The following is a 12,091-nucleotide window of genomic DNA, read 5'->3' as shown; positions in this document are numbered from 1 at the left end:
CACCCCCTTTAAAACCTTGTTTTTCTGGATTAAGATGAAAGGAAAGGATGTAAGTTTTATTAATATTTGTTAGGTTTGATGATTTCCCTTTTTCTTGTATTTAAGCGAAAGTGGACTTGGTTTGTCTAATTGTAAATGACAAAATCTTCAATAAACAAAGTAAAAAAATCTGATTCAGAGCTCAATAAGAAATTGTTTTTACACTTTCATAATCAGCTTTTTTGGATTATGCACAAAAATTTAATTACATATAACCTAACCTTGTAAGACCTTAAGGTGACATTTATAAACACCTGTTACTTTCCATTTTAAAAAAAACCCTGCTAGACCAGTCAAGATTAACGACTTGTGTCCGCCTACCTGCAGACAGAGGTAGAGAACCTTAACTCTTCCAGTGACATCACCAGTATAGGGGCTGGTGCACTCTGAACCAAAGTACCTCAATGTAATGGATAAGCTTACAAATTTAAACTCCTTTAGGGAACCAATGCAGAATATATTAACAACCCCTCAATAATATGCTATTTACAATATAAGGCTCAAAGAGAGAACAAATGGAGCCCAGAAATACTCTAATACCGCAGTCTCCCAGGAGCTAAAGACAAAAGGGAGTTGAAATCAAACACAGCCCACAGCAGTATTGTAATGGCTACTTTATTTTTAAAAAGCAGCCCAATGTGGTCATGTTTTGGCTAAAGCCTACATCAGAGGCATGTATCAATATCCAATTTACCACAATAGAGAAGTTTAATGGTTACCTAATCCATTGCAAATGGTGTTACTCCTTTCATGATTAGCTACCATAATTTGGTGTGCTAGCATTAGCTTTACTAGATCTCTTTCTTCTCTTCTAGAAAGAGTGACACCATTTGCAATTTGAAAAGAGTACAGACCACATAGCCTATGTGCCCGCCACCCTCCCCCACCCCCACCACCACCACACACAGAAAAGGCCTGAATCCCCATTGCTAAAGCAACAAACATCACCTTTAGCAGTTGCTCCTTCTGATCATCGCCATCTTTCAGGCTGAACCTCCCTTCTACTGAGATTATTGTCTTTTATTTCTGCCGAGATCAGGGCATCTACCTTGGGCAGGCAAAAGAGCCTCCCAAGTCCATGTGAGGTAAAGGATACAGCCTGCCCAGTACCATGGTACACCCTCAGAATTCCTTTTGGTGCCTACCACTCCAGTTAACACAATCTGGGAGAGAGCCTTAAGGAAGAAGGTAGCTTGAGGGGCTTTATAAGCCTCCCTAAGTATAGGGTCCCCATCCACAGCTTCTGCCTCAGGTGCTGCAGCAATTCTTAGGGCTGAAACCACTGAGTTAATCAGGTGACAAAGCTCCTCCCTCTAGAACAAGTGTATTATTGCAGAATCTTCCTCCTCTCCTGGGGGGAGATCTCCCTCGCTTGGACAGGCAGCCTCCCAAAGGGCCATCATCCTCCAAGTTCTCAGGGATTCTCCAGGAAGGAAACTAACAGACCGAGGGCCCATTCTGCATCTATGTCCTCACTCTGCTGCCCTGGCCTCTTGGTGTGAACAGAGACCAACGTATGTCCCAGACCTCAGGGACCCTCCATGGCTACAGGGGGTGTCACACCAAGCTGGCCATCAGGCAGAAGAAATTAAGTCAAGCTGCCTACAGCGACCCACAGGACCTTCCTTCTGCCATGTCTGGCCCATGCAGAAACAGGAGGTTGCCACTGGGGAGGTGAGGTATGGCAGAGGGACCCCCACACCATTGGACATGATTTTCAGCCACTACTGCCCTAGATCCTGATGCCCCCTGCCCGACATCAAGGCAACGGTCAAAGAGGAACAGGCCCCATCTCTGGCCATGATACTCCACCCACTCACATTTTCACAGGCTAATCTCAACAAAGAAAGGAACACCGCAACTAAGAGTGTGACATCAATGAGATCTCCTGCAACTGATCTTTAGGCTCACCTTGGGATGATACAAGTAGGGTCAATTTTGCCAACAGGAAAAAAAAGGGGTAGCTGCCCTGGGTCCCTGTATACATGGGGCCCAGCTGCCCCATTGCCCATTGGTAAAGTTAGCCTCAGGTCCGATCTCTCTCTTTCTGCCTCTCCCTCTGCTCTCCACTCCTCTCACTCTGTGTATTTGGCATCTCTCTGTCTCCCTTACTCCCCCGTTCCCGTGGTTCTCTTAACTTGCCTTCAGTGGTCAGCAAGCAGCAGTGATTAAAACTGGCTGCCTCCAACCAACCACAGAGCCTTCTCTCTGCCACACCGCATCTTCTCCGAGGCAACCTCCTGTTCCTGCATGGGCCAGACATGGCAGAGGGAGGGCTCTGTGGGTGGCTGTAGGCAGCTGGTTTTAAATTGCTTCTGCCTGCTGGCTACTGAAGGCAAGTTTAGAGGACTGTGGGAAGGGGGGAGGAAAGAAGAGGTAAAATGTCAGTCCTACAGGGTGGGGTGGGGAGACCGAGAAAGAAAGGAGAAAGAAATGCCAGACCATGAGATGGGGAGGTGGGGGACACATTAAAGCAGATGCTAGATATGGGGGAGAAGAGAGATGCAGAGGGAAGAGAAATATTGGACAAGGAGAAATGAAGTGTGAAATGGACAGGATACCTTGCACAGAAAGGAAAAAAAACAGAGAAAAGCAAGAAAGAAAACCGGGACCAAAGTAAATAGAAAATAAAATGCTCAGATACACAAATGTCAGCTTTTGGAAATGTACATCTGATATATAGCATTTCAATTTCTCTAGTATTGCTGTATATGCAAAGTGACTTCTTAAAATTTCCAATTCTGTTTTTTGCCTTCATATCTCTAATTACTAATTTGTGGTCCCTTGTTTCATATTTGTTGAAGGATTGTCTGTGTTTTGTGTGTGTGACCAAAGTTCAGTATTCTGCTAGCACAGTTTCTTTGTAGAAATCTTGCAGCAGTTCCATTTGTTCAGTTTTCTCACTAGGTGGTGTACTGGTGTTTTAGGGCCCAGTTTAATATTTACAGTGAGGCCTTTTCACAGGTAAAGGTTGTTGCTCTGAGTCCTGGGAATTAGTGCTGTTATAGTGCTAAGTGTGTTTCTGCACAAACTCGCGCATAGTGTTTCGCACTGGAGGGAATGTGTGTTAGCCTTACTGAGATGACATCAAATTTTAATTGGTCACATCACCACCACACAGGGTTTTAGAACATTTTGCTGACCTTATGTGTGATGAGGTGCCTATCTAGCAGACTTGTATCTGAATAGTTTAAATTATGAGACTGTCTCTTGAGAAATCTTTAAATTCAACTGAATTGTTTCCACAGATATGTTTAGTATTCTTGAAATAAACAAAATATGTAATATGTCACCCATGATATGGAAATCTATTGTTAGGTGGATGTGAAGGCATTACTTGTCAGTAAGAGTAGCCAGTAAACCCTTCCTCAGGCCTCAGTCCTTTCACCACCATGCCAAATTTATACACCAAATGTACCACAAGAAAAGCCTTGCTTATTGGCGCTCAATCACGTTATTTGGGCAGGACCATCTCTGCACTCTGGTCCAGCATATTCCTTCCCTCCCCTGTTCCAAGCAGCTTCCTTACTCCCACAACTCCACCCTCCCCATCTCCTGTCATCCCTACTGCTTCCAGCAAAACAGAAGCAATACAAATGTGCAGAGCTGCTGTCTAGGCTGTGCTGCTGGCGGCTCTGCCAGTCCTGCCCCTTCTGATGTGAGACTTCCCCTTTCTGAGAGGAGGAGGAACCAACCGAACAATCAGCAGCATGGCCTAGACTGCAGCTCTGTGCCTTTATGCCACATTTTTGGGGGCAAGAAGTGGCTTCGCTGGCAGATAACTAAGGGAGCTACAGCACTGTGGGGGGGGGGGGGGGGGGGGGGGATAAATCCACAAGTTTGCCTGGGGTCCCATAGGTGGGTGAAGAAGCCATGGCTACAAGGGAAGCCCCACCACACTTGAGCAAAAAGAATCAGCAGTGCTGCTCTACCACCAGTTTCCACAGGCCCTGAGTCAACTAGCCCTGGGCATCAAACCTCCAGGAGACAGCAGGGAACCCCACACCCTGACAGACTCAAAGCCTGGACTTGCCCCATTGAGTTCTGGGAGCAACTCTCTCTACTGTCAGTTTCTGCTCCCTGCCAACAGCCCTGTGCTGCCTGTTCCGTCCCATAGGGAAATCACCATCTCTTATTTTTTCTCTTTTTCTCAAGAAAGTGAATTAATTTTCATAGCACACAGCCAGAGAAATAAAGTCAGCTACAAATAAAAACTATTCCTCCCACTTTTTCCCCCAAAAACACTCTGCAGAGGTGCACCAAGGAAAGACCCCACCCCCTGCTGACAGGGGCTCTATAGGGACCACTGTCAAACAACCTTGCTGAACACAAGCCCATGAGCTAGGCTTGGGGCTTCGACTGAGGTAAAGACTATGGTTCAAACCCCAGGAGCAACTGACGAAGGGATTCAACCTCAGGGACCAGAAACCTACATCATCTGCTGGAAGTAGAGAAATACTGAACAATTCCAGATGCACCAGCCCTTATACAGGTGATGTCATTGGAAAAGTTCAGTTTGTTGCCATCTGCTGGTAGGAGGACACAACAGATTTATCTAGACTGGTCTAGCAAGATGTAAAGGAAAGCATATTAGCTAAAAATGATGCGTTGACATTATTGTCTCAACAACTGAGTATTTTATACTTACTCTTTCCCGTGAAGACAGAAGAGGATGCAGAAATTTTCTATATAATAAACTTGCTCCTCTAGTATAGGGAGACAATAACCAAATAACAAAAGCAATCTTCAACTCATAATATAATGGAAACCTGCACAGAAAACAAAAAATAAATACTGAGAAAAATAAAGGTAACAGAAAATTTAAAAAGTTCAGTAAAACATTTGGTCACAGGTTTTCAGGATTTCCCCAATGAATATGCAGCCTTTTAATCTATTACTCAATGAGATATCTGATATAATTGAATACTCTTATGTGTCACTCACAGTATCAGTCCTTAATTTTGTAGCTGGGTCGCCCATCCAGGACCCAGCCAGGCTCGACCCTGCTTAGCTGCCTCTTCCTCCACACGACTGTTGCCTGCACTCCACAGCAATCTGGCTCCTCTGAGCCTTGGCTCCAGGCCCTGTGAACTCCCAGGACTTCCTCCTCCCTCCGTTCCTTTCACAGAGGCACATTCAAAGCCCAATGTTTATAAGTAAGAGCTTTTATTTTCTTGCTTCAAATCAACAAAACACCCTTCACTCCAGGTTGTTTAGGCTAACAGCCCAGAGCACAATTCAGGTTCAACACAGTCAAATTCAGGTTCAAAAACAGTCCATATAACTTCAAACTCAGATTCAAAACAGTCCATTTAACTTCACTTCAGCTCAGATTACTTCACTTAGGGAACAGTACATTATCAGAGGGAAAACCCAAATAGCTTGGTAGGTTGCAGCCCAGACCTTTTTAGTATGAAACAGTTTACACAGTCTTTCTTGCACCTTCTTACAGCACGGTTATACAGCTTTATTCCCACCTGGATCAGGCTGGGGTTTCAATTGTGCCCAGCTCTCTTTCTCTCCCACAGGATGCACCTGTTTCCTCTTTAGTAGAGATTTCCCCCAGTGCCTCAGCCTCTCTCCTCCGGTCTTCCACCAGTCTCTCCAAGGTACAGCTAGCCACCCTCTTACAGCAGCTTTTTGGGTTTGAGCCAGGGCTCCAATCTCCATCTGTTCCTCCCCTAGTCCTTTAGTAATCTCCATTTTATCCTCTTCAACTTCCCCCGCCCCCCCAATCTCTCCAGCTGGCCCTCATCACCTTCCTCAGAGACCATTTCCCAATCTTCTATCTCCTCCCCTAACTCTTGCACAGCCGGGTGGGGAAGAGAAGGATTCTGGGACTGGTAGTTCCTCCCCTTCTTCCTTAACCCAGCCAACCTCTCTGCCTCCGGTAGCCCAGCTTTCTGAACGTGGGTGTTGTGCACATGAAATCTGCCCCGTTGGGATTCCCCGGCTCCCTGTACCCCCATTCTTCGTGCCTTCCCGATTCCCTTTCACCTGCACTCTCACAATTTCCACACAATTCTTATTATCTAAACTACTTCATTTACTTTCTTCCTTCTACTTAAACATTATACATACTGTTCCTTGTTTGTTCAAAATTGTGTACAGCAGCACCTGGAATGTGTATACTAAAGACTTGTGTTTAAGTTACGGATAATAAGGAAATACATTGTTGAGCAGTATGTATTAGACCAGTCTTGTTTAAATAAGTGAGAATGAATGAGAGCATGGATGTGGTATATCAATGAAAAATGTGTTATCAAATTGATGCTGTACACAATTTTGAACAAACAAGAAACAGTATGTATAATGTTTAAGTAGAAGGAAGAAAGTAAATGAAGTAGTTTAGATAACAAGAATTGTGTGGAAATTAAGGACTGATACTGTGAGTGACACAATGAATATGCAGGAGATCTATTTGCATGCAATGGAGACAGTACATTCAAATAGATCTCATGCATATTCATTAGAGAAATCCTGAAAATCCAATTAGATTGCGGTCCTCGAGGACTGAGGTTGGACAGCCCTATTCTATAACTACTGCTCAATATGTGTGCTTAATTTTAAATACCATGGTATAAAGAAGGAGAGCACTAGATGTGGTGTATTTAGATTTTAGCAAAGCCTTTGACATTGTTCTAACTAGATGACTAATTAACAAACTGAATGCCCTTGGTATGGACCCTAAAGTAAGTGACTGGATTAGAAACTGGTTAAGTGGAAGGCAAAAGAGGGTGGTGGTAAATGGAGCTCAATCTGAGGAAAAGGATGTTATCAGTGGTGTGCTTCAAGGTTCGGTTCTTGGGCCAGTTCTTTTTAACGTTTTTGTAAGCGATATTGCTGAAGGGCCATCTGATAAGGTTTGCCTCTTTGCAAATGATACCAACATTTGCAACAGGGTAGACACCCCTGATGGTGCGGATAACATGAGGAAGAACCTAGCAAAGCTTGAAGAATGATCCAGAATTTGACAGCTAAGATATAATGCTTAAAAAATTCAGGGTTATGTATTTGGGTACCAAAAACCTGAGGGAACGATACATTTTAGGGGGAGAAGAACTATTATGAATTAAAGAAGAGAGGGACTTGGGTGTGATCATATGTGATGATCTTAAGGTGGCCAAACAGGTAAAAAAAAAAAAAAAGTTGACATTGCAAGCTAGAAGGCTGCATGGGTGCATATGGAGAGGAATGGCCAGTAGGAAAAAGGAGGTGATGATGCCCCTGTATACGACTCTGGCAAGACCTTATTATATTGTGTACAATTCTGGACACCACATCTTCAAAAAGATATAAACAGGATGGAGTTGGTCCAGAAGGCAGCTACTAAAATGGGCAGTGTTCTACATCACAAAGGGTATGAGGACAAACAAAACCTCAATATGTGTAATTTGAAAGAAAGGCAGATGAAGAGAGATACAACAGCGATGTTTAAATACCTTGCCTATGTAACAAATGCACAGGAGGCAAGTAAGTCTCTTTCAATTGAATGGAAGTTCTGCAGTGAGGGGGCATAGGACGAAGGTGAAAGGGAACATATTCAGAAGTAACCTGACACGACCCTACCGTGCATTATGCCCATCATAGATGAGTTTGGTAGATTTACAGGTCTTAAGATCAATTACGATAAAACAGAGGCCTTCCCTCTTAAAGTAAAAGCGGAGGACACTTGGACACAAAATGTTGGGGGTCAGCTTAGCCAAGAGCAAAATAAGAGGGGTTAGAGTTAAGGATCTGCCAGATATACCGTGTCCATCCTCGGAATGGATATACACTGCACTCCATTTAAGTGCACGTCGGATAAGCGCATGCTCTGTTTAACTGCATGACGTACTTCGGTCCCGTTTTTTGCACCATCAATTTCTATAGGGACAAACTTCGGTTTAGCGCACCACTGATAAGTGCAATATTTGCTTATATGCATGGTTCAAGACCGCTCCTCTGCAGGAAAGACTCCGCATAAGCACGTGCATGGAATATGGAAGCCGATTGGCGCGTGACAACCAACGAGATTTCAAATTTACTGCCTCTTTAACTGCCACAGGCAGAATAAGCAAAAGAATATTGTTAGGGCTTACACTGGGCTCGTCACCGCGGCGGAACTGTAAGACTTTAACACTGGCTAAACGAATAGAAGTTCTTAAAAAATTAGAAAACAAACAAAGTCAAGCATCTATTGCTAAAGAATATGGTGTCAATCCCAGTCAAATTTCACGTGTCTTGAAGCAGAAAGACCATCTTCTGGAAGACTGGCAAAACAATACAAATCCACACCAGAAATGAAAACGGGCGGGAAAAGCTGAGGAGGTAGAAGATGCTCTTCTTCAGTGGTTTTCTCAAGTCAGGAGCAGCCAGTTTCCTGTCAGTGGTCCACTGCTTATGGAGAAAGCTAACCAGCTAGCAGAAAGTCTTGGACTAATTGAATTCAAAGCCACTGTTGGATGGTTGGAAAGATGGAAGGAGAGGAACAGCATAAAATTCAAGAAACAGCATGGTGAGAAACAAGACGCTGATGACTTTGGTGCTGAAAATTGGGTTGTTTCAGTTCTTCCTACCATCTTGAACGAGTTTGCACCTCGTGACATTTTCAATGCTGACAAACATGGTCTCTACTGGCGAGCGATTCCTGATGGAACACTTGCATTCAAACATGCCGAAACTACTGGAGGTAAAACATTGAAGGACCGACTGACAATCCTCCTTTGCTGCAATATGGATGGGAGTGAGAAGTTGGAACCCCTCGTCATCGGAAAGAGCAAACAGCCCCGTTGCTTCAAGAAAGTTAAGCGACTTCCTGTGTCATATGAGGCTAATGCAAATTCATGGATGACTGGGGAAATTTGGAAGCAGTGGCTAAAGAAGTTAAGACACTAGAATGCGGGCACAAAAGCATCAGATTTTGCTGTTTTGTGATAATTGTGCTGCACACAGGGATGATGTGAGGCTCTTGTGCTACGTCATCTGATGAGCGTTATGGATGACCAGACTGGGAAGGAAAAACGTGCTGTTGAACTGGCTCATAATCTATCACTGTTGGAGTCCCTACATATGCAGAAAGAAGCCTGGAATCATGTTACACAGGCAACCACTGTGAACTGCCTCAAGCGGGCAAGCTTTGTTAAGGATGTGGAGAGGGACGAAACAGATGCAGCTGTTGCAAATGCGTCAGATAAAGAGGTTATTGACATCCCAGCCGGTGTTACTGAAGAGGAGTTCCATCGCTACGTAGCTGTTGATTACGATCTACAAACAGCTGAAGACACGCAGGCAACAACAGCTGATAATGGAACAGATGAAGAAATGAGCAGCAAGGCACATGCTGATGAAATTCAACAACCTCCTCCTGTCACTTTTACAAGAGCGCTGGAGAGTCTCAACACCGTGCAGGACCTATCTGGAGGCCACTGGATGTCAGTGCTATGACAGTTTTTACCGCCTGGCAGACATAGTCTATGGAACTCACAGACCCAAGAGTGTACAGAGGACAATAACTGAGTACTTCAAGCAAGCCTAATGTCAGTTAACTGAGACTGTATACTGTACGTATAATAACAGTACTGTACATATGTTTATCAGATGTCAAGCTTCTTTGGGTTTCAACAGTAAGTGCACGCTCTGGTTAACTGCATGCATTTCTTTGGTCCCAGACCTTGCACTTAAAGCAGATTGCACTGTATTCCAAAACATACGAAAGACAGAGGCTGGTAAATCCTCCAACTGTAGGGAGAGTGGGGCTCTGTAGTAGACCAGGACACATTCATACCCCCTTGACAGGAAAAAAAAATCCATACTTATCCTCTAACATAGCCACAGACATATTTGAAAGTTCCCGTATGTACAAAGATGGTTCACCAAACATTTAGATTGAGAGACCAAGTTATTTCTCCTACTGTCATCCCTTCTGTCATATCCTCAATCTTTCACTTCCACTGCAACTGTTCCTGATGCCTTCAAACATGCCATAATTATACCACTCCTCAAAAAACCTTCACTGGACCCTACCTGTCCTTTCAACTACCGCACCATCGCCCTCCTTCCTTTCCTATCCAAGATACTTGAACAGTGCTGTTCACCTCCATTGTCTTGACTTTCTTTCATCTCAAGCTATTCTTGATCCACATCAATCTGGCTTTTGCCCTCTTCATTCAACTGAAACAGCGCTTGCAGAAGTCTCCAATGACATGTTCCTGGCCAGATCCAAAGGTCTCTATTCTATCCGCATCCTTCTCAATCTGTCTGCTGATTTTGACATTGTTGACCAATGACTACTCCTTGATATGCTGTCCTCACTTGGATTTCATGGCTCTGTTCTTTCCTGGTTTTCTTCTTAGCTTTCCCATCGTGCTTTTAGTGTATACTCTGGTGGATCCTCCTCCACTTCTATCCCACTATCAGTTGGTGTACCTCAGGGCTCTGTCTTGGGACCTCTTCTTTTCTTCATCTGTACTTCTTCCCTTGCTGCTCTGCTCTGATCTCATCCCATGGTTTTCAGCATCACCTTTATGCTGATGACTCCCAGGATCTACCTCTCCACACCAGAAACTTCAGCAGGAATCCAAGCCCAAATATCAGCCTGCCTGTCTGCCATTGCTAATTGGATGTCTCACCGCCATCTGAAAGTCCACCTTTTTGATGCTGCTTTTAACTCCTAACCCCTATTCACTTGTTCAGTACCCATGTCTGTTTTATCATTACCACCTTAGTAAATCCCTTATCCCTTATTTGTCCTGTTTGTCTGTCCTGCTTAGACTATAAACTCTGTCATGCAAGGTCTGTCTCTTCTTGTTCAAGTGTACAGCGCTGCGTATGTCCAGTAGCGCTATACAAATGATAAGTAATAGTAGTATGTCACATACTGAAGAGGTTATGTCCATGAGCAATAGAATTCTGTTTACTCCACATGAGACAATAGCAAAGGGAGAACATTCATGATTTTATGTAAACCCATGGTCCCATAATCTGGCAGGATGGACCAAGGTGACTTCTCAAATGAGCCCTTAGCTAAGAGAGAAGAAATTTAGAAGCACGAAACCTTAGAAACAAAGGTTATGTATCTTGGGAAGTTGGGGAGATCCAAAATGGGATGGTGAGTATATGATACAAAGACTAAAACTGTGGGAAAATTATGTTCAGTGATGGAGGAGGACATGTCAGAAAGAGATACATCAGTTCTACAGATTTTGAGAATTTTATTAACAACCTATCTCCCCCTGAGAAGAGTGCGTCTGCGTGGATAGGGAAGGTAGAGAATTTAAAAGCCAAACACACCCTTGCATTAGGGGATATAAAAGCTTTGTTAGCAAAAATCATAGGTCACAGAACTCAGGATGTTTTTAATAATGCTGGGCCGAGAAGAGTATCTCTGACCTCCACCGAGTACGATGGAGCGGAGCTCAGCCCACACCGGCAGAATATATGGATAACTTTACGCAACATGTACCCAGATGTAAATGATTTTCATAATATCACTAGCAGACAATTGAAGGAAAGTGAGGATCTGCATCAGCATATAAAAGAATTGCAGGACCTATGTTTTGCACGTAATTAAAAGGGGCCTCCCCAAAGAATTCCAAACTAAATTAGAAGATGTAGTGGGGTTGGAGGTAAAAACCCTGGCCTGAGACAGTCCTATATATAAACCACTTATTAAAGCAGATGACAGAGGATAAAGAGAAAAGGATTAATAAACATAAGGATCTTTAGAATAAATTCCTGTCATCTCAGATTGAGCAGATACAAACCCAGATGGCCAATATACAATTAAAACCGACGAATAGGGTGGACACCCTCTTGCAACAGTTGACAGATTCTTGGTCCCAGGAACTACAAACTACGAAGAAGAAGATGGTGCCATGAGCAGATGCGCTTGAAGAGAGCTCCGACCTTCTCCCAACTAAATTTCCTCGTTCCAAGTGCCGCACACTAAACGGAAAGGGACGCTCCGAGAGCTCCCCTTACCTTCGGGAGCGCCTACACCGGTGGGACAGGGTCTCGAGCGCTTCTTCCCCGCTCTTTCTTGTGGAGGCAGTGCGGAATCCTTGTTGGGGGG

General features: G+C 44.0%; 1 protein-coding gene across 1 annotated transcript in view; it reads right to left on the bottom strand.

Moving 5' to 3' along the window:
- Positions 1-12,091, bottom strand: part of REEP3 (receptor accessory protein 3) — a 203,091-nt gene that overhangs the window by 61,790 nt on the left and 129,210 nt on the right. Inside the window, exon 4 of the mRNA XM_030203126.1 lies at positions 4,688-4,808. Within this exon, the coding sequence (XP_030058986.1) occupies positions 4,688-4,808 (121 nt within the window). The remainder of the gene's footprint in view (positions 1-4,687; positions 4,809-12,091) is intronic.

Source organism: Microcaecilia unicolor, chromosome 5, assembly GCF_901765095.1.
Source record: "Microcaecilia unicolor chromosome 5, aMicUni1.1, whole genome shotgun sequence".
NCBI lineage: Eukaryota > Metazoa > Chordata > Amphibia > Gymnophiona > Siphonopidae > Microcaecilia > Microcaecilia unicolor.
Note: the sequence above shows the minus strand (reverse complement) of the source record. Positions and strands in the feature narration are given on the sequence as shown.